The sequence below is a fragment of the Carassius auratus genome, chromosome 7 (assembly GCF_003368295.1).
Source record: "Carassius auratus strain Wakin chromosome 7, ASM336829v1, whole genome shotgun sequence".
In the NCBI taxonomy this organism is placed as follows: domain Eukaryota; kingdom Metazoa; phylum Chordata; class Actinopteri; order Cypriniformes; family Cyprinidae; genus Carassius; species Carassius auratus.
The window spans coordinates 8,116,068-8,139,790 of NC_039249.1; the positions used below are offsets into that span (position 1 = coordinate 8,116,068).

General features: G+C 34.3%; 3 protein-coding genes across 4 annotated transcripts in view; all 3 read left to right on the top strand.

The window, feature by feature from the left end:
• pcsk6 (proprotein convertase subtilisin/kexin type 6) overlaps positions 1 to 6,462 on the top strand; it is a 70,007-nt gene extending 63,545 nt beyond the window's left edge. Inside the window, exons 19-21 of the mRNA XM_026267010.1 lie at positions 250 to 379; positions 3,528 to 3,640; positions 4,901 to 6,462. Of these exons, the coding sequence (XP_026122795.1) occupies positions 250 to 379; positions 3,528 to 3,640; positions 4,901 to 5,001 (344 nt within the window). The 3' untranslated portion in view covers positions 5,002 to 6,462. The remainder of the gene's footprint in view (positions 1 to 249; positions 380 to 3,527; positions 3,641 to 4,900) is intronic.
• A 3,140-nt stretch (positions 6,463 to 9,602) lies between these two features.
• snrpa1 (small nuclear ribonucleoprotein polypeptide A') lies at positions 9,603 to 14,653 on the top strand. Its single transcript, XM_026267013.1, has 9 exons — positions 9,603 to 9,841; positions 9,925 to 10,072; positions 10,645 to 10,723; positions 10,817 to 10,863; positions 10,954 to 11,056; positions 11,707 to 11,786; positions 12,096 to 12,168; positions 13,647 to 13,740; positions 14,235 to 14,653. Exons 1-9 carry the CDS (start codon positions 9,760 to 9,762, stop codon positions 14,381 to 14,383), a joined length of 855 nt encoding a protein of 284 aa, XP_026122798.1. The 5' UTR covers positions 9,603 to 9,759; the 3' UTR covers positions 14,384 to 14,653.
• An 885-nt stretch (positions 14,654 to 15,538) lies between these two features.
• LOC113105747 (selenoprotein S-like) lies at positions 15,539 to 19,327 on the top strand. 2 transcript variants are annotated; one of them, XM_026267015.1, is made up of 6 exons: positions 15,539 to 15,759; positions 16,985 to 17,116; positions 17,213 to 17,319; positions 17,390 to 17,479; positions 17,872 to 17,941; positions 18,685 to 19,327. In XM_026267015.1, exons 1-6 carry the CDS (start codon positions 15,681 to 15,683, stop codon positions 18,762 to 18,764), a joined length of 558 nt encoding a protein of 185 aa, XP_026122800.1. In that variant the 5' UTR covers positions 15,539 to 15,680; the 3' UTR covers positions 18,765 to 19,327. The 2 variants fall into 2 exon arrangements, with proteins under 2 accessions (XP_026122800.1, XP_026122799.1); XM_026267014.1 differs by having other exon boundaries at positions 15,540 to 15,759; positions 17,869 to 17,941.
• The last annotated feature ends 4,396 nt before the right edge of the window (positions 19,328 to 23,723 follow it).

A 23,723-nucleotide genomic window follows, 5' to 3' on the forward strand; every position in this document is an offset into this window, starting at 1 on the left:
ATGGTTGACCTGCTGCAGGAGAAAGTCTCTTGTACCTCTGCTTTAATCTTAGAGATGAGCTGATCAGGCCAGATAGCTGGACGTAGACAGTTGATGGTGCATTGTATCAGGTCACTGTACTCGTACTGATTATTAATAACATTACACTGTTCACATCATGCCTCTGTCACCATTCACGCCTCAGGTGAAGATCCCAATGAATTTCAAATGTAATGGAAAACTGAGCTAACGGTGGGCTTGTTTTTGCAGGTCCAGGACTGGAGGAGTGCATTCAGTGTGCCTCAGACTACTTACAGCAGGAGTGGAGGTGCGTCCGAAACTGTGCTCCCGGATACTACAAAGGAGAGGTGGTGGGATTCACACAGAGGATGTGCCGCAAGTGAGTCCTGCATACGTCTCACATGACCAAAACCTCTCTTTTACATGCATTTTATCAAACATTTTACTTGATGTTTAAAATTAAAGGTGTTTCATATTTAAATTGGTGGGATGGTCCTTTTTGTCTTAAACGAAGGAAATGCACATGCTGTTGTTTGTTGTTAAGACATTGTTGGGTAAATTACCAATTTATATCTGTAATCTTTTGATACCTGCATTTATAGCACTAGATCTACTGTTAAACTTCTTTTAAAGGTTCTGAGAGTATACTCAGAGCTTGGCAAGACTGCCCTCTCTTTTTTCTCCGTTGTTATGGAACGAGCTGTAGAGTGTTATAATGCTGGAAACTCTCCTCTCTCTGAAAGCTTTTAAAAATCTCGTATGAACTACTCTAAAGGAAACAAACATATTTTATTTGTTATCTTTAGAATTACAGGGACATCAAAAGTGTCCTCATACAACACCTTCACATTGAATAATGTTTATTTTATGTTTATATGCAAGTTATATATTTCTATATTATATAATTCTATGAACATCCTGTATATTGTCTATATAAGCTATATTTCAAATTATTTTTTTTGTTTATGCTTGCTCTTTTTTTTTTTTTTTAATCTGTATAATGATGGAAAAGCAGTCGGTTTTTCAGATAAACCAGAGAGAAGCAGCAGAGGAAAGTGCAGCACAGATCTTTCATGTATGGCTGAGATTTACAGCTCCATCACAGGGCTTTAGATTCCTGTAATGTGCAGCATAAGGGCGGCGGGAGAGCATACGCCTCTGCACTCCACAATTTATAAATCAACAGTCTTTTGCTTTATGAATGCTGTCTAAAGCAAATATAGGCTTTTATGAAGGTCACGGATGGTGATTGCAGTAGAGACGGGTTCTTCTCTGAGTCCGGTTGAGCTTCACTGGAGGCAAATAGATCAGACAGCCGTAAAAAAACAGGTAAAGTGTGGCCCTGAGGTAACCAATCCACACTGGAAGACATTCAATATGAACTCGTATACCAGCAAATGACAAAGCACGTATAGTAAATACTGTAAAAGAGCACATGCAGTGTCAAGGAGGGTTTTACTGCTGTTATGGATGACCTCAGAGTTTGTCATTTTAATGTCAATCAGAGCTTGTGTATTTTATAATGGTAAAGTAGCCCCCTTCAAATCATAATGGGCTTAGGCCTATATAAAATATGTTCATTGTGTTTGAGAACAGCATTCATGTTTACTTGAAGATTCATTGACCTTAAAATTAGGGTAAAAATTGTTTAGGACGCTCACAACTGTTGTTTTCTGTGCAATACTGCACACATGGTCAGTAGGAGTTTTTGTTATTTTAATTAATAGTTTAATTGTGCAAGGATGCATTAAAGTGGTCAAAAGTGTCAGTGAAGACATTTATAATGTTATAAGATTTCCTTTTTTAAAATAAATGCTATTCTTTTTTACATCATATTTATCAAAGAATCCTGAAAGGAGCTCAACTGTTTTCAACATTGATACGAATAAGAAAAGTTTATTTTCTTGAGCAGCAAATCAGCAGATTAGACTGAATTCTGAAGATCATGTGACCCTGAAGACCTCATGATGTCATGAGTCATGATGCTGAAAATTCAGCTTTGATCACAGGAATGAATTACATATCAATATATATTCAAATATAAAACAGTTATTTGAATTTGTAAATATATTTCACAAAATTTGTTTTTACTGTCATTTTGATCAAATAAATGCATCTTAAAATATTAGTCATCTATATAAAACCAGTAAAATTTCATTTTTGATACCACATTAAAGGAACAGTTCACTTATAATAAAGATTTACTTGGTTTTGGCCACGTCAACTAGTTGTTAATGACATTATTTAACCACGTGTCAGAGTTGCAGTTGCAACACAAGAAATCACAGTAAACAAGGTACATTTCGGCTCACAGTGTAGCCAGATCTTGCTATAAAAATAAGAACACATTCCATAATAAATCCAAACTCGGAAATATGCCACATACTCAAACATCACAACCTGTGCATGCCTACTTTATGAACTCCATAAACTGGATTGCTTTATTAGCCGAGCACAAATAACAAGCAATTATAATAAGTGGTTATAGCAACCCTTCAAGTGTGCTCTACAAAGCAGCCTTCTAAAGAATAACAAAACACAGGAGCTGTCGATGGTGGCTAAGTTATAATTGCGGGGCATATTGAGTCTTTGGTTGCTGTAATCAAAAATAGTGGATACCAAATGTCCAAGATAGCAAAACATTGCTACAATGAACAGATGCACATCAGGAAACCTGGTCTCTTTCAATTCCTGAGCTAATGACCTGGACTAGTAGATGCAGAGTGCTGAGGTGCTGATATGGGTGTTTAAATTAACAAGTTCAGAGCCATAAACATGAGCTCAATGTTCCTCCGCCAGGATCAGTTTTATGGTCTTGATTAGAACAAGAGTTTAAAGTAACTAATGCTAAAAAGTACTACAGAGTTTCTGCGCATCTTAAAAAAGGTATTGGAAGTCTTACTTTACCCTTGCACAAATTAAGGCCTAAAAGGTCTTAAATCGAGACAGAAAGTCTTCAGTTCATAAATGTTGCATACAGTACAAATATCTAAACATTAATCAAGATAAATTTACTTGAGATGCAGATTGAACACACAAAGTTTTGTTTTCTGGGGATATCAACAAAATCAAGTGGAGTTGATGCTTTTAGCAATTTTTCTGCAACGCAATTTTGCTTCTTAAATAAATGGTCTTTAGAAATTTTTTAGAAATAGAAAACAAGGCAATCTTTCAAACTTTGAAGCACTGCCAATACAAGACATTTATATTTAAAAACCGTGTTGGCGTATTTTGTTCCATTTAGTTAATTCCTTACATTTTCTTTGTGTTTAGGTCTTAAACTTGCCTTCATAAAAACCAGCAGAAACCCTGTACTAAAGTAGCACTTTGTGTCGACGGCTGTCGTTCACTGGTGTTAATGCATCAGATGCATCGGTTGATGTAGACATTCATTAAATGATGCTCCCGTTCATATCGTCTGGTTTTCCTCGTGTTTTCAGGAACTCTGTCACTATCATTTATCAAAGTCGAGTCTTTTTTTATGTATAAAGCTGAAACTGATGTGTGGTTCTGCTGTGGATTTTCAGGTGTGAGGAGCACTGTTTGAGCTGTCAGGGTCCTGGAACCAGCTGCACACAGTGTAAGGAGGGATACAGCCTCGTCAGCCGGACCTGCATCATGAACGCCACCTGTAACAATGGTATGTGCCTTCATAAGTGACCATGGAGCACAAAACAAGTCGATGGGGTATATTTGTAGCAATAGGCAAAAAAACATTGTATGGGTCAAAATTATCAATTTTTCTTTTATGTCAAAAATAATTAGGACATCAAGTAAAGATCATGTTCTATGAAGATATTTTTAAAAATATATACTTAAAAAAATGTATATGCATTGCTAAGAACTTTAAATGTGATTTTCTCAATATTTTTTTTTTTTTTTTTTGCACCCTCAGATTCCAGATTTTCAAATAATTGTATCTCGGCCAAATATTGCCAGATCCTAATAAACCATACATCAATGGAAAACGTATTTATTCATCTTTTAGATGATGTATAAATCTCAATTTTGAGAATTGAACCGTTATGACTGATTTTGTGGTCCAGGGTCACATATAATACAGATATATTAGAAACAGAGCCATCAGCAGAGCACTGGAGCTGCTGGAATGATTCACGTCTCACTTAATCTCTCCCCCTCAGCAGTCACAGTCTTAATTGCTAAAATGAATTTAGATCATCTCATTCATAATCAAATTCATCTTTCTCTCTCTTAAGATCAAGATGTGAATATTGTGTTTTGTGAATGATTTATTGAGTAGAATCAGTCATTGGGTATCATTCACTAAATATGCGTAGGCACAGATTTTTGCGTGAAATGTGCATACGGACGTTTTCACGAATAAATCATCAAAACTAAATTCATCAAAAACGTTAGTACTAAAATGTATTCTAAATGTACGAAAAGATTCAAGAACAACTTATACCACACATACGCAATAATCAAGTTCTCGTGAGAAGTTCAAATGTGCGTATAAATAAGAAAATTGTACGCAAAGATTTGTGAATGAGACCCATTGTTTGTGAATCAAGCTAATAATTAATCAATTATTTGTGTATTTATATTTATACATATGAACACACATTTTATTGTATTTGTATTTATTATTTTTTCATATTAAGTTTTGCGAGGATTCACGTGTAGGGCATTTGGGTTTCATCCTAGACTTTACATCCTAGACATTCATTTAAGAACGGTTCACTGAAAGGTTCTTTGGGTAACCAAAACGATTCTTCTGTGACATCCCTATAAAAATATTCATTGAGAAAAATACTCGCTTTGAGGCAAAGGTAAGAAACTCTTGAGCGTGACGTTCAAGCTCACCAGGATCATTCAGATCTGCGATGAGTTTGCTAAATAGACATGAGTGAGAACTGAACTTTCTCTTTGTCTTTCCCAGCGGATGAAGTGTTCTGCGAGATGGTCAAGTCGAACCGATTATGTGAGAAGAAGCTCTTCCGTCAGTTCTGCTGCCGGACGTGTTTGATGACGGCCGGATGACAGCAAGAGAAGAGGCCAATGGACTGACCTCCTCTTTTTTTGTTGGTTGTATTATCTAATGTACATTTTAAACTAGTTATACTGTGATTATTAAAGGAATAATTCACAAAAAATGAACATTTGCTGAGAAATATACTAATCCTCAGTCAATCCATGATTAGTTTGTTTCCCAATCAGAACAGATTTGGAGAAATGTTGCATTACATCACTTGCTCACCAATGGATGCTTTGCAGTGAATGGGTGCCGTCAGAATGAGATTCCAGCTGATACAGCTGATAAAACATCACAAGTAATCCACACCACTCCAGTCCAACAGTTAACATCTTATAAAGTGAAAACTTGCATGTTTCTAACTTAAGATAAGTCCTTTATTCATAATATTGCTTTTATGAATCTGGAGAGAAATATGCATAGATCAGCAACCATGGATCAGAACAGTTCAACAGAGGATGGTCTTTTTCACTGGAGGAAGTCTTATCACTGATTGTGGATTCACAGTTTGGCCAAATGTGCCAGTTTAAAATTAAAACGGCTCAAATATGGATTTGTTTCTTACAAACACACAACACAAGATGTGAAGGACTTGGTGGACTGAAGTCATGAGTCTTGCCACTCCAGTCCATCAGTTAATGCCTTGTAAAACGAAAAGAAACAAATCGATCATTAAAGCACTTTAACCTAAAACATCACTTTCAACTAAAATGAGTGCTCTATCCATAATGTTGCTTTCTCCAACGAAAAAGTTATCTTTTCTGAATCAAGAGAGAAATATGCACAGATCCATCACAGCAAAAAACAGTCTAAAGTTATTATAGGCTAGTATTTTCCCCAGAAGCCACGATTTAAAATTAAAACTGTTTGCCATTGTGATGTTTTTATCAGCTGTTTGGACTCTCATTCTGATGGCACACATTCACTGCAGAGCATCCATTGATGAGCAAGTGATGTGATGCTACATTTCTCCAAATCTGTTCACAGTAAGGCACAAACTCATTCACATCTTGTATGGCCTGTGGCTGACTACATTCTCAGCGGTGAACTATTCCTTTAATGACCGAAATAATACTCCTCATTTCAAGAAGACCCTGTTAGGGTGCTATTTGATTTAAACAAGATATATTTTTAAGGTTGTCTGTTTTTTAAACATGCAGTACATGTATAAATCGCTTCTTTTTTTATTCAAAGACATCACTCAGAATTATGATATAACTGTATATGAGAGAAGCTGTACTCATTAACGATTATGTGATTTCCAGCGAGAATGATTACGTTGGAGAATGCCAGATAACAATTGGAGTGAAACTGCAATGTTAAGAGAGACATTAAGCTTTTAAATCACAAGAGCGATCGAGAAATATGACACTGTACATTTTAAACTGTGCATCTAATGGTGTTTTAGATATCTGAAGGTGGAATAAGTCCATGAAAGCTCTGAAATATAAACCTTTCCTTGATGAAAATGTGTGGCAAAGTCTGTTTTTTTCCCACAGTGAGGATGCATGTGTCTGGTGTTCTGCATTTAATGATCATTTGTTTGTTTAGGTTTTCAGTATTTTTCCATGTTCTGATATCAGAGCTTATAAATATTTATATTGGGCCTGACTATTTGCAATGCATCTTTGTGAACAGTCCGAGTCTGACCCACAGTGACCCGGTGATGCTTTTGACTGCAACGTCCCGAAGGGCATTTGATGAACACACACACACACACACACACACACACACACTGATCATTGCAGTGAAGCTTCACAGCTGCTCTTAATACCATCTGCATACAGACGAACCCGTGACACACGTTCCTCATCGTGATGTTACTGAACTCTTCAAGCTTCAGTGAATCTCTTTAATGATTCTGGAGTCACTTTGTGTGAAAACACCACACGACTGATAATAACCAGTATCATTCATAACTGCGTGCATAACATAATGCTTTATTAATGAGCCCAGAACTATGATGATAATGTGCTGTTCGATCATTATTGTTCATTATCATTGCATTTTAACACTTTAGATTAGGGAACACTCTTGCTAGTAGCATGCATATTGCTAGAATATTGGCTGTTTATTAGTTCTTTCTAAAGCAAATATTGAGAGGTCTTATTCTGCATGAACATCTTTTAGCTCACTCCATATTCTAATTACTACAACAACTATCAATAAGCAGCAAATTTGGAGTTTAATATAGTATTTTCTAATCTGAAGTGCTACCCAGGTATTATATAAAGATGAAATGTGTGCATTTGATTGCTCTGATGATGTTTATAATTCTTAGTGGCGTCTTATGCATAATCATCAACTTTGTCTTAAGATGTTTCTCCACAAAAGAAATAAAAAGACTAATGAGTCAACCGTTGATGTATAAAATGTGAAAAACACTCCAATCACAGCTGTATGCACGCACACACAGGCGTTTTATGCATAACTATCATCTTTATCTCAGATGTTTCTCTTGAAGAAATAATATGAATCCATTGTTGTCACGCAGTCAGAGTATAAAGCTGTAATGAACGTGGTTCAGATTATTCAGTTATTGAAGAATTTGGTGAGAAACAGTTGAGTTCTTCCTGATGATTTTGTCTTGTCATGTTTCTAAACTTGAGCAGCATTTGAGACAGTTCTGCGATCTCTGAATCGCTGGAGAATACATGTGAGATTACTAGGGTCTTTTTCACAGAGAAAGATCATTTGAAATCTGATCGATGTGCTCAACCTTGTCATATAAACCTGTGAAACACAAACAAAAAATTATAATAACCCTATAATCCTATGTATCGTTTTTAATATCTAAGGCCTTTAAATTGTCTAAATGATCAAAAGTTTGCTGAAAACCCTGTTGCACTCAATCTACATGCCTTCTGTCATCTGACTGATACATGTTTAGCAGGTAAAAGTTCATTATAATTGCATACATCCACCCTCATGCTTTAAGTCTTTTTTTTTTTCTTTTTTTTTTTTTGCTGTGAAATCAAACTGATTTATGAAATAAACTAAGAATAACTGTAAGCAGTATTTCAAGGTGAATTTGATCATCAGGCTTTTAAGGAACGCATTTGTTAATCTCTCAAACATTATTATATTTATTGCATTGCATACACTTTCTTTAAAGGCTTTGATCATAAAACTAAGCATTTAAATATCATCTTACTAAAACATTATTTGGAGATATAGAGTGACAGCTGATAATTATATGTATTTCATACTGTTAGAAAGATCTCACTGATTTACATTACAAGCATCAGAAGTCTGAAGATTTGCAATGTAGCTGATTATATGGTCAGGTGTATTTTTTTTTATTTTTTTTGTCAAAGTTAAAACTAAGACTAGTTTACCTAAAGGCCTATTGCATATGTATTATACTTTAAAAACTCAGGAACTCAAACATCAGGAATGCTTCAGTAACATTTTTTTCTTCTGGGACATTAGTGTCAACATTTTTCTTTACATTAGATACAGGTCACATTAAAACTGCCTTCTTCATCGGTTATTTATTTTTTTGCTATAGTTCATCTAATGATAATGATATACAGACTTTCATACCGAAAACATCTGCTGAACTTTATCAACCTGTCGTTTCTAAAAATCTCCTAAAACAACCCCCCCACCTCCACATCTGGTCAGAGGATCAGATGCAGAGCTGGAGATTATTTAGAAATGAGAGATGTTGAGATGACTGGTTCGTCAGAGGAATCAAGCAAATGTTAATCACACCATCTGTGGATGTCAGTTTATTTTATACAACTTCAAGACATTTAAACGAGGAAGAGGAGAAACTAGCTTAGATCAGCAGTACTGTGCTGCACTCTGGTGGACTCTTGAGGGATCGTTGGGGATGTTTGTTCTTGTTTTAGGCCTACCGTTGTGTTCATTTTGTATTTATCTCTATTTTCCCACTTCTGGTTTCACAAAATACTAGAAGGGGTCCGTATTGTGCGATACAAACTCAGAGATGGGAGAAAAAAGTCAGAAGAAAAATTACATTTTTAATTGAATGTAATTTAATTTAATTTTACCAGTCTCATAAACACAATTCAGTCATTTCATGTGCAGTTTTTTTTATTGTTACAAATTTAAATAATTAAATGCATAATAGCCATAAAAAGTTACTCTAACCTTGAGAGAAAGTTCAAAATAAAATGTTAAGATTTTACAGAAGGTTAAAATTATAAACTGAACATTTCTTACATTTATTTTATGTATAACCTACAGCAAATAACATCTGCCAGGGTAGATATGTTGAGTATTGTGATACACTGGATTTTCATCATGGATAGTTTGTATTTTAATTTCTAGTCTGTTTAGACCTTTGGGTTAGCAACCAAAGGTGGTAAACATAAAAGACTAATAAACCTTATGATATAATAATTTTATTGTATTAATTATATATCATGATATTATAATTTGAACTTAACTAGTATTTGCAAATCCTTTTTTCTAAATACATATCTGCTAAAATGTTAGGGTCAATTTTTTTTTTTTTTTACAATTAACACCTTATTTAATACCTCTCTTTCTTTTATGTAACTGCACTGCAGACGCTAACAAGCGTGTAGACTGTACGCGCATTTCTCCTCCAGTCCTCCTGATGGCGCTGCAGTTTTCTTGAGGATGTAGCGTTTGTCTCGAGAAGAACAGAACAGACGATTCCGTTTGGCGGCAGCGTGTGTGCGAATGCTAGACGTTCGCAATAAACATCTGATTAAAATAATTTCTCGCTGCTCGGACTCGTTTCTCACAGTTTGTTCCTCTCGGCGGAAGACATGGTGAAGCTGACTGCGGAGTTAATCGAGCAAGCGGCGCAGTATACTAACCCTGTGCGGGACAGAGAGCTCGACCTGCGCGGTGAGGCCAGCGCCTGCATTCATAGGTGAATCACTGCTTTATGTGCGTTACTGTACGAATAACTCCAGATGATGTGTTTGTAGGCTATAAGATCCCTGTGCTGGAGAATCTGGGCGCCACACTCGATCAGTTTGATACCATTGATCTGTCCGACAATGAGATCAGAAAACTGGATGGGTTTCCGCTGCTGAAGAGACTCAAAACACTGCTGCTGAACAACAACCGGATCTGGTGAGGGAACCAGTAACTTATCTTGTACACTGTCTATCCTCGTATTTGTCCCTGGACCACTAAACCAGTCAGTTTTTTTGAAATTGAGATTTATACGATGCATCATAAATAAGCTTTTCATTAATGTTTGTTAGGATAGGGCATTTTTTGGCCGAGATACAACTAACGTTAATTGCAAATCTGGAATCTTGAGGGTGCATTGCAAAAAAAAATTTCTATTGAAGAAATCGCCTTTAAAGTTGCTCAAATGAAATCCTTATTAATGCATATCTCTAATAGAAAATGTTTTGATAATATTTACAGTATGAAGTTTAGTAAATAGCTTAATGGAACATGATCTTAATATCCTAATGGCTTTTGGCATAAAATAAAAATCATTCAATTTGACCTATACAATGAGTGTTTGGCTTTTGCTGCAAATAAACCCATGCTGCATATGTCTGCTTTTGTCCTCCAGGGTCACATAAGGACACGTTCTACACTGTTTGTTATCTAATCATAGCCTGCTTCTCAGTACTGTTCTTGCAAACACACATTAATGTTATTCCTCTGTTGCACATCTTACCAAACAGTCGATTTGGAGAGAATCTGGAGCAGGCTTTACCAAACCTGAAGGAGCTCATTCTCACAAGCAACAACATTCAAGAACTGGTGAGTCCAGCCATAGATCTGCATCTATGCACAATAATCAGTCTTTGAGCTTTCCTGAAGGGTGATGGAGTGGTTGTTTCTGGTTCTTAACAGGGTGATTTGGATCCTCTAGCAACTGTGAAATCACTGACCCTCCTCAGGTACCTGCTGGATAAACAGCTGCTTTACACACTGTATGATGTTTTGATGTTTTCACTTGAGGTAAAAGGAGCTGTTTTTTTGTTCTATAGTCTCCTCAGGAATCCAGTTACCACCAAGAAACATTACAGATTATATGTCATCAATAAAATCCCACAGATCCGAGTTCTGGACTTCCAGAAGGTCAAACTCAAGGTGTGATGAAATGTTGTTGTTGTTTTTTTTTTTAACTGTGCTACCATTCAAAAGATTAAAAAAAAAAAAGAATAATTTTATTCAGCACGGATGTTTTAATTTGATAAAGATAAAAAAAGCTATTCTTTTGAATTTATCTCTGTTCATTCAGAATCCTGTATGAAATGTATCATGATTTTCACAAAAATATGAAGCAGCACAACTGTTTCATACATTGTTAATAATAAGAAATTATATTTGCGCAGCAGATCAGCTAATAAATATGATTTCTGAAGGATCATGTGACACTGAAGACAGGAGTAATGATGCTGAAAATTCAGCTTTGATCACAGGAATAAATTACATTTTAAAATATATTCTCATAGAAAATTGTTATTTGAAATTATATTATGTATTTCATAATATTAGTTTATAATTCCTGGAAGATTCATCAGTTAACATTTAGTTTTCTGCTTATCACTGTAGTGTCACTCTGGGCCCTGTTCTTCATACTTTGCGTAGTACATCTGATGTTATAGCAATAATTAGTTTTTTAAATGCACATGTGGATTGAGTTGGTTGGGTTGAGATCATCCAGTACCGCACGTGTGAAGAACAGGGTCATGGTCTGTTGTGAACATCTGCTTTAACTCTCTGATGTATCACCGTAGGAACGGCAGGAGGCTGAAAAAATGTTCAAAGGCAAACGAGGTGCTCAGCTTGCAAAGGATATTGCCAAGCAAACCAAAACGTAAGATGAAAGTCCTTGATCAAGCACAGCTCTCCCGAATCACTGGACTGTGGAAGTTCTGAACCCTACTGCTCAGAGAATGAAAACTGACTCTGAATTGGCTGTTAAAACCTAAATGTCCATGTCAAACTTCAGCAGTGTTTCTCAGGGGAGCTGGCCCAAGGCTTTTCTGTCTCGTATCAGTTTATTCACATTGATAAGATACTCCAGATACTACACTCTGATTGTGGGAACAGCGGTTGAAGGGCTGCAGAGGCGTGTAAACGCGGTTACATTGTCTGAACACCAAATGTCTTCTCTTGCTCTCAGGTTTACTCCAGGAGCAGCACTTCAGACTGAGAAGAAAACCGGGCCATCAGCTGCAGATATTGAAGCCATCAAGGTACGGAAGAACTGAGTTAACACACACACACACATATATATATATATATATATATATATAAGGGCTGTGATGAGATCCGATGTGTCTCGCGAGAACGTAAATATATACTCACCCAGACCTTTCAAATATATTTGCATTACACTTGCCCTTTCAACAGTGGTGGTTTGTAAGATATTTTGTTCACATCAGGCAAGTGGATGCATGATAAGCAGGAAAATTACACAGTGTAGTGTTTATCCAGTCATGAAAACAGAATTCAGTTTAATGCGGAATGTTACGGAATTAGTCAAACTTTGAATGAATAAATCAGTCAAAAGTAGGTGATTACACTTAAATCAAATCCCGATATGTATCTGTAAATATACAGCCGTAAAAGACGATTTAAGTATGAATCCTGCATGTTCCCCTATACATTTCATCACTGAGGATTTCTTTCAAAAAATATTAATAATAATAATTTTTGTGAACCCAGTCTAGTGTCTCGTCTCATGGGATAAGTGTCTCGTCACACCCCTTTGTAAACACATACTGCATACAGGGCTTTCAGCTAGAAAATAAAACAACAGTATACTAATTAGGGGGATTGTCCCATAATAAAGCCACAGCACAGTAAAAACCAAAAGATTAAGCAATCTTAAAATATACATATGAATAAAGATTAAATATTTATGAATTATATATATGTTTACGTATATATTATCTATGTAATCTGGCAGTTACGCTTTGTAGCAGTGGACCGTTCATGCACTTTGGGTTATGATATTTTTTTTTGCATATTACAAATATTACTAAAAACATTGCTGTTTTGTAGAAAACTAAAATGACACAAATCTCTACAAGTATGCCTAAAAATTACCTACAGAACTTTGGCCCTTCAGAAAAGTTATTGCATGAGGAAAAAACTATTTTAGTATTATTTAATAGTATTGATTAATATAGATTATTTTAATCTGCTATTAAATATTACTTATTGTAAAATAAGTGCTGACAGTGCATTTGTGTACCGACATGTTTGACATTAGGGTTTTTAAATTATAGAATCTATTATTCTATTATATACTGAAGTATATTCTATAATGTCAATATTTAAAAAAAAAACAGTATTATTGTGAAATAATGTCATTTGACTATTTTAAATTGTAGTTTATTCCTGTGATTCAAATCTGAATTTGAGTGTCACGTGATCCCACAGAAATAATTGATTATTATCAGTGTTGAAAACAGTTGTGCTGCTTTATAGTTTTGTGGAAACCTGATAAAATTTTTATACAGGATGTTGTAATGAATAGAGGATTCGAAAGAATGGCATTACTTAAAAATGGAGATTGTTTGTCACATAAATGTCTTTTGTCACTTTTGATCTATGTAATGCATGCTTGCTGAATAAAAGTACAAAAAAGTGTCAGTTTCTTGTGTAATTCATATAAGTTGTTGATGTCCTGATGTAATACCGTGTCACTTGTGTTGTTTGTGTGTAGAATGCTATTGCTAATGCCACATCACTGGCTGAAGTTGAGCGGCTGAAGGGATTCCTGCAGTCCGGACAGATCCCGGGACGAGAGCTGAGATCAGGTGTTACTTTTAATATGCATTTACACATAAACATATATTATTCAGTAATTGCAAGTGATGGAAAAGTGCTGGAAATTAATTATTGGGAACCCTGTGTGTAGCTCAGTTTAGCTGAACCCTGATGCAGCGATCTATGCGTTTTGCTTGGATACATTGAGAAAGTGTTTTTCTGAGGGGGGTACCATATTTTCCGGACCGTAAGTCACACTTTTTTTCATAGTTTGGCTGGTCCTGCGACTTATAGTCCGGTGGCGACTTATTTATCTAAATTAATTTGACATGGTTCTAAATAAATGCGACTTATAGTCCAGTGCAACTTATGTTTTCCTTGTCATGACGTATTTTTGGACTGATGCGACTTAAACTTAGGTGTGACTTATAGTCCGAAAAATACGGTACTTGTGTAAATAAAGCACATAAATGGCACAACTTTGGTTTCCTTATACAGATTAAACATGATTACGCTTCTCACATGTTTTATGTGTCTTTTTCAGGAGCGTCTGACATGGTGGAGGAAGAGGAGGAGGAGGTCCAGGAGGAGATGCAGGAGCCTGTGCCCATGTTTGAGGACATGGAGGGAGCAGAGGGAGAGAACCCAGACCATGAAGACATGCAGGAAGACGTGCATATGAACGGATCGTAGATGTGTTCGCGATCGCTGTTGATGTTTCAGATGCATTTATGCTTTTTGACGCTGTGTTTGACTGGCCTCGTTTTTTTTCTTTTTTGTAAATTAAAGTACATTAAACATTTGTTATTCGATTAAAAATGATGTGAATTTCCCCCCTCTGTTTATGTATATCTGAACGTGGTCAATCATTTTTTATTTTATTTTTTCTAATATTTTGTGACTCAAAACTTGTGGCCAACGTTAAAGACTGGAAAATTAAAATATATTAATTCCTTATGATTATTTACAGTGTGTTCAGTGTTCTCAATCAAGCTCTAAATGCATGCCACATTTCTTGCCTAATTATTTTCCCAAATGTTTTGTAAATGGTTAGGAAATCAATGATATGATATAGGACTCAGAGTTTTTTTTTTTCAGGTTTACAATATATATATAATTTAGATAGTGAAGCCACAAATGACCATCTTCATGTGAGGAATCCCATTCTAAAATTTAAAAAACATCTATATGTTGTATGAATACCTTTTATTGAAAATGTCTTTTTTTTTAATGTGTAAATATTACTTAAAATATTTAGTTTTCATCAAATCTTTGATAAATAGCTTGCATAGCACTTCATATGTTTGTAAACCATTAGGAAATCAACGATATGATATGAGACGTTTTAATATTACATTTAAAATACTTAGTTTTTCTAATATATTTTATTTTTTTCTAAAACGTATTCTAGCCTTCTCTTATGCTTCTTAAAGTTTTAGATTTAGCTTCATGAGTACTTCTAAAACTTTTTAACTGTACAGTTACTTGGACTAACCATTAAACGTACTTAGAGCCCAAAATAAGTTATCTGTGTTCTCTATTTCAACATTTAAGTCTGGAGTCAAATAGTACGCATGTTTTTCTGCTTTGATCTTAATCAGTCCTAGCAGGTGTCCTGGCATTTTATCCTACCCTGTCAGATTTTCCTACGCGGGTTTACTGCGCACGCGCACATCAATATTGCGTCCTTTGTCTCATGCTAAACAACGATATTTAATGTATCTGCATTACTGTAAGGGTAGGTTTAGGGCTGGGGTAGTTGTAGACTTTAATAAAAACGCAATCTAATTGGTAGAAAATACGGGCTTCCGTAAAGCAGCAGCTCGCGCCTCCACGTCATCTTACAGCTGATTGGCTGTTGTGAATGCGGAAGTGAGTCAGTGTTTGTGTGAATCGGTAGCTCGAGTGAAGCTCAACGGAATAAAACATGCGCTAATTATTGTATATTATCACAATAAAAAAGAAAACCAACATCTAAAGGCGCTTTAAAATGGAGGCGCAAGGTGATGCGAATGTCCGAGATGGAGAAGTTCCTCAGAACCAGGATCTTGGTTTTGTGCTGCCACCTGGTATGTAAACATGAGTTCACTGGGCTTACTGAGCTGTCCGCATTCATCAGAACTGGCATCTTATTAATGATTTCTGATCTGTGATGTGGCTTATTGAAGGACAATAGAAACAATGATTAGATTTTTTAGAGCGCAGTAATGGGGTCTGATCAGAAAATGACTAGAAGACAGAACGCTTTATAGGTCAATACGATTAGTTTCACTGTATAGATTACAGTTTGTGAATCAACATTAGTAATTCTATCTCATATCTTTAACAAGCCATTATCAAACATTAAACTATGCTTAATGAATCAACTAAATTAGCAGTCCTCTTTTTGCTTGAAAAGTGTAATTCTTTTGTTAAAATAAGAAATACTTAGGATATTTTTGCTCATGGCATTTTAGGAGATATAGGGATTTAAAAATATTTCCCATAACGTAATAACTTTAACATTTCAATGAAATTTGAAGCACATTGTATAATTTTAGTTTTAAAACATTATTAGCATATTAAAAACATACACCTAGCATATAGTCAATAAAGTGTATATTTTATAAAATGATGTAAATTGATGATGTAATGATGTAAGAGCAAAGATAAAGTAGATTCTTATTATTATATGTTTATAATTTAAAAACTATATATTTTTAATGTATTTTGTTTGTAATTATTTGTAGTGATTGTTTTATTATTTTATTATTCAGCCAATTGAGTTTTTAATATTTGTAGTTTTTCACATCTGTTAAACGATATATATATATATATATATATATATATATATATATATATATATATATATATATATATATATGTACATATATATATATATATATATATATATATATATATATATATATATATATATATATATATATATGTACATATATATATATATATATATATATATGTACATGTACATATATATATATATGTACATGTACATGTACGTGTGTGTGTGTGTGTGTGTGTGTATGTATGTATGTATGTATGTATGTATATAAAATATAAAAGCTTTATGACATTTTGACTAATGGAATGCTTTATAATATTAATGTTATAATAGTTAAATAGTTAATAGTGTGTAAATTTATATTTTCGACCATTAAATATTTCATCATCAAATCTGTTACTGTTACATTTATGAACAATAATCAGTTAATAATCAGGAGTCTATTTATCATGCTTTCATAAAGTGCATATAGACTTTGCAGTGCCTGGATTGTGATTATTGTTTGTCACCAGTAATAGCTTTCCTGTCTGAGTACGGCTGGTACGCGGCGTTCGCGTGTGTGGGAGTGTATCTGCTCCTCCAGCATCTCCGCAAGAACAGATCCACAGACAGCCAGAGCTCGACCGTCTCCACCAGCAGCCAAGGTCAGAACCCAGAGTCACTGCTGTCTGCACATCGAGATGTTAGAGGTGTGTGTGTGTGTGTGTGTGATAGCAGAGGTGTGTGTGTCCCATCTGCAGACCCGGACTCTGTGGTGCAGCGTCAGGTGGCTCTGGAGGCGTCCCGCAGGAGAATGCAGGAGGAGCAGGATGCCCGAGCAGCAGAGTTCAGAGACCGGCAGCAGAGGGTGAGTGTCACGCTGCATGCGGCGCCCGTTTGTCTTCCTCTACTCATGCTGCTTCCTCTGATCTGTTTAGCTGGAGGAGGACAAGAGAAGACAGAAAATTGAGATGTGGGAAAGCATGAAGGAGGGAAAGAGTTACAAGGGAAAGGCACAAGTTGCACAGGTAAGTCTTCTGTTACTGATGTGTCCAGGCCTCAGGTGCTGTGTTTATATCAGAGGTGTAAAAAGTACTAAGTTAAAATTTTACACAAGTGAAAGTACAAGTATCTGGTCAAAATCGTACTCAAGTAAAAATAAAAAAGTACAACTTTAAATTGTACTCCAGTATTAATTATTTCAATAAAAATATAATGTACTTTTCAAGGTGAAATAAAATTGTAAGTAGTAAAAAGTATTGTTTTTTTTTTCCTCAGAAATTTCATCAAGTAAAAGTACAAGTAGTCAGTTTAAATTGTAGTAAAGTACAAATCCCCCAAAATAATACTTAAGTACAGTAATCAAGTAAAAAGTATTTTACACCTCTGGTTTATATATAATTTCTCTCATTTCCAGCAGAGCACAGAAGAGGCCACTTCCTCCAGCTCGCTGAGACCAAAGACAGATAAAAAGCCCCTTCGCAACAGTGGTACCTAAGCATTACATTTTCTCTTGTACTTCTCAGACTTCTCTTGTTTTATGCTTTTAATTTCAAAGAATAAATATATATTTTAGTGAAAGAAAACTCTGTTACAATGAAAATTGTCATGATTTAGTCACCCTCATGTCATTCCAGGTTGTTTGATTGAGGCAATTTTTGAGTGCATTAACCTAATAAATTAAACTATTTTAAACTTTTAGCCCAATATTTCACAGGGGTAATTATTCTGGTTGTTCATTTATATTGCAGTGGTATTCATTCCTGTTTCTTGTGTTTGAATGAACATTTATTTGCATTTTAAAACAATATTGCCAGATAAATATTAAATTAGATATGTATGATTAGATATTATGAGGTTTTCATTTATTTGTATATACATATTTATATATAACTATTTATATAAAAAATAAATTAATAATGTTAAAAAGTTTTTTTTTTTTTTACTTATTTCAAAAAGTGAAACTTTCATATATAATAGATTCATTACATGTAAAGTAAAACATTTCAGAAGTATTTTTTTATTCATTTTGATAATACGATCTTACATCTCATGAATGTCACATTTGTTTATTTTTACTGTACTTTATTTGATTTAATATTGTTATATATATATATATATATATATATATATATATATTACACCATACCATGGAACACATGTATTTATATATGTATATGTTGTTGCTTGACTAAAGTGTATGTGTGTGTGTGTGCGTGTGTGTGTGTTGTAGGATACAGTCCTCTGTCTGGAGATGGAGGAGGAACGTGCTCCTGGAGACCCGGTAGGAGAGGCCCATCCGCAGGTGGATGAGGTTAAAGTGCGGTCAGACTGACCTCTGACCCTTCATAGGAACACACAAATATTATCTGAATGAAGCTATCATCTCTCATCACAGGACAATAGCAAATATGGTTACATTACATTAGGATCTTCATGCACACTTTAATTTTTTCTGGTGTCAGGCTAATTGACTTATGCGTTGTTCTCTTACACACACTCACACTCTACTGCCTGTTTGTTTGATTGACAGCTTCTAATGATGCCTCCTCATCAAAGGTATTAATACTCCTGGGGCGGGCTGATGATTTTCAGTAATAATCGTGTTCCTGTTTTTAGCTTTTTGCACTTATGAAGGCTGTGCTAAATAAACACTTAGAGAGAATACATACAAATGCAGAGTGCTATGTTTATATCATTGAAATGGTTGTATTCTGTTGTAAAAGCAGGTGGTTGGTGATGTATAATAGCAGCCTGCTGTTTTTGCTGTGAGGTCTTTGCTGTTTTCTAGAGCATTTCATTAGGACTGATGTGTCAAAGACATTGTATTGTTCTCGCTTTATAGTTTCTCAGAATAAAAATGCATACTTGCTTAATGTTTGTCTGTGTCTTATTTGTCAGGACAACAGATTTCCCTGTATTATCCTCAGCTTCAAGACCATCAAAGTAACAATATATATATTTTTTTAATGCGTAGGAAATAGGAAAGTGATTTTTAGGACAGAGAAAAAAAACATATATATACACACACATATATTTATTATTATTACTAAATGCAAAGCAAGGTTATTATAGTTTATTCAAACCATAAAATAAAAAATATATTTTAATTAACTAAAAAAAAAAGAAATATTATATCAGAAATCATATAAAATATTATATCATTCTATATTTTTTTGAAGAAACACTCATTTTTATTTATTTTAACTTATGTATTAAAATAATAAAAAGGACCAAATATTAATAAAAAACAGATATATTTTTTCAAAAACTAAAAAAATAGACGTAATTAAACACACACACGTGTGTGTGTGTGTGTGTGTGTATATATATATATATATATATATATATATATATAGATAGATAGATAGATAGATAGATAGATAAACAATATTATCTTGATATTAAAATAACATTGCATAAGTTATTTAGAGGAAGTTAGGCAAAAATAATATCGATGCAGTGTTGTGAAATTATTCAAATGCACCCTAATGCTCAGACATCGTGATAAATAAATACAAATTAAGTAATATATCCATCTTGTATGTTTAATATTTATCCGTATGCGTTGCGACATGAAAACACTGCAGAGGAAGGACCTGACTAAAATACAAACTAAAATCTCGCGAGGGCACACTTTATCCACTAGGTGGCGAGATTAGCACGTGATTTTAAACGGTTTCCATCACGGTTCCATAAAAGGGAGAAATTTCGTTACAAAATTATAGAATTAAGATTTAAAAAATCATTATCTGACTATTAAATATGTAGTATAAAATTATTATATTGAATTTGAATAAAAAAAAACTTATGTCTAAACGTATGTTATTGCAGTATCCAAATATAATTATGGTGAGAAAATATTTAAACAAGCCTCGAAATGATTGCTAGATTTAGTTAATAATTAAAATAAATAAATATATTAGTAAAAAAAACTAACTGTATAGCTTTTTCAGAAATAGGCAAGATAAATAAGCATTTTGTGAGGAAACGGAAAAGGCAGGTTGCACGTGAAATAATACCTCTGAAAATCTTAAACAGTTTACTCCACAATAATCCATAGATACAAAACCTTTCTTTTGTTCAGTTTAACAGACTGTTTTTTCTTTAAAAATCTTTTTTTTTTTTATTTATTTATTGAATATTTCCCAGCCGGCACATGACCGACCTTCAACGTTGAAATATGGTTGAAATAAGGTCAGTTGTGGTTTCAACGGTGAAACAACGTTGATTCAACGTTTAAAGCTGAATGGTTGAAAAACATCCAGCACATGACCAACTTTCAATGTTGAAATATGGTTGAAATAAGGTCAGCTGTGGTTTCAACGTTGAAACAACGTTGATTCAACGTTTAAAGCTGAATGGTTGAAAAACATCCAGCACATGACCAACTTTCAATGTTGAAATATGGTTGAAATAAGGTCAGTTGTGGTTTCAACGTTGAAACAACGTTGATTCAACGTATAAAGATGAACTGTTGAAAAACTTCCAGCACATGACCAACTTTCAACATTGAAATATTGCTGAAATAAGGTCAGTTGTTTTAATGAAACAACGTTAAAAATGTTTAATGCTAAATGGTAGAAAAAGGTTAACAAGCTTCTAAATTATTTATATTAAATTATTTAAATTAATTAATTATTTTAATAGCATTTTAAAATATTTTAGTCATTATACCTATTCTAAAATCTAAAGGTATATGTTAAATATTATCATCATTAACAACAGTAAAACTACATTTCGCTGCTTTATCACACTGAAACAACTCCCATTGGTAGTTTTATTTTATTACTTCTATCATGATTGGTTAATCTGGCTGTCATTCAGGAAACTGGACAATGAATCGGTTCGCGCCTTTCTACATTTAAAAATATGGCCGTTATTGTCGTCTTTCTGTGAGTGAGGCGGCTAACTGTGAGCTGCTGCTCGTTATAACTGACTGCTCTATCGGTCCCGAATTATTTCATATTTGCCTGTACATTTTTTATTTATTTTGAGCGAATTTGAGTCGTGACATGTCAATGGAGAACAAAAACTGTGAACACAAGAAGGGTCAGGTGTTCGGCGAGGTCCTGAAAACATCCTGGCAAAATGAGGTAAGAAAATCGCTAACGTTATCTTTATTATCTTTTGAAAATAGTAAAGTATTACCAGAGTTTACAAATGGGTAGTTTAAAGGACATGTAACCTGCAGATAAATAAATACCCGTGTGTCTATTTTTGCATTGCTTTATCACAGCTGATCAAGTTAGGTGCTCACCTAATGTGTTGCTGGTAAGAGAGATTTAGAGATGGTTTAGAGATTTTCCCATATTTTCCTGATATGTATCCCATGCATTAGGTGTGTTATATATGTTTGTATTCTTATAATATTTTCAAAGTGTTTTCTGAAACATATAAGTGCAAATGTCGGTATTTAAATAATATAATTTTGATGAATTAATGAAAATGAATAAATAAATAAAAGGATTGTTTAAAGCCATGGTTCTCAAAGTGTCAGGCCCCCTCTAGTTGTTATGCAGGTGAATCACTAAATTAAACTAATTAATGTTAATACATTTTAACTTAATCTTTGAGTAAGTTTTTTTTTTTTTGCACATTTAAGTATGTTAGAGTTAAAGTACAGTACAGTTTTGTAACTTTTGTTACATAATTACATTTAAAATTACATTTTAATTTAAACTTTTTTTATTTACCTGTGTATGTAAGCACAGTTGTAGTGTTAATGTTCAAACATGGTAAAGTGTCTGACAACAATTAATATTCTTATTAGAATAAAACTGCCTCATTTTTTTAACTGTAGACCTGTAGCTGAATAGTTTGGCCTACTACGCTGCTGAAATGTAATGTTGGTCATTATGGTGCAACTTAATATTTAATAACAAATATTTTCTGAAGTGGTACTTGGTATAAAAAGTTTGAGAACCAGTGGTTTAAAGAAATGGTATAATATGAAATCCTGCTTTTTAAGAACTTTTCAGTAAACCCTTTCTTCTTTCCCCTTGTAGAGTCATCGAGGATCCAGTTTATTCTTGAAACATTGGTAAGAAATTGTTCATCTGCTACATTGCACTGTCACTTCTGCTAGAGATGCTTTGACCTTTTGTGATAGGTTTTGATTGTACTTAGTTTATTAAAAATTTACTGAATTAGATTTTATTTGTTTTACTACACTGTATTACTAGTGTTTTGATTAAAACAGTGTAACTGGGGGCTCTGAAAACACTGCATGTGAATAATTTGTTAATATTGTACATTTTCATCTGAATACATTAAATAAGTGTTTAATGAATAGTGTTGTCCACTTTGTTTCCAACCTCACTGTTACTGAACTGTAAAGTGAAAATATTGTGTGATTTATTTTGCATTCAGTTTTCAGTTAAATATATTTCACAATATCAAAGTTATTGTGAAACATTGTGGATATACCTAAACAAACTGGTTAAATCTTATGTTCCCTACAGAAGTTTGCACTCTGCAAGTGAACGACTCCTTGTGGTGCCATCCCAAAGAAGTTCACAATCACCCTCACGGATCTTTTCCTGGACTGTGTCCAGCTGGTGGAATGACCTCCTGATCTCAATCCGAACTGCTGAGTCTTTACTCATTTTCAAGAAACATTTTAAGACTCATCTTTTTCACCGGAACTTAACCAACTAATGCTAGCACTTTTCCTTCTTTTCTTGTCTTTCATATAAAAAAAAAAAAAAAAACCTGTCTATGCGTTCTGTACTAGACTAACTGAGACTTGTCATGGCACTTGTATACTGTTGTTGTTCGCTTGCACACCTGACTGCTTCTGTTCTTCTCATTCGTAAGTCACTTTGGATAAAAGCGTCTGTTAAATGATTAAATGTAAATGTTTATACAGGACGGTACAGTAAGTGCACAAGTGGGAGAGAGTGGAGGGGACGGCGTAAGAAAGGACCGAGCGCTGGGACACTTTCAAGGATCACCCGAAGCACAAGCACACTGTATACACTAAGGCTGCTGGTTCTAACATTTTAGAGTGCCCTGCGGGAGAAATCTCATTCTGCATTCCCCACGGTAAAGAAGACACAGTCCGGGGGGGTTCCCATTAGAAATCAACTGGTTGAAGGTTCCCTGCTCGTACTGTGCAACACATTTTCACGGCACAGATGTGCACAACTTGAAATGAGACACATTACTAAAACATGTTTTTGACAGAAACTGTAGTTTTCCACCAAAATAAAAGATCCACTGGTTTCAGTCATAAAGGTACAAGGGTTTGTCTTGTAAGTGCTGAAAAAA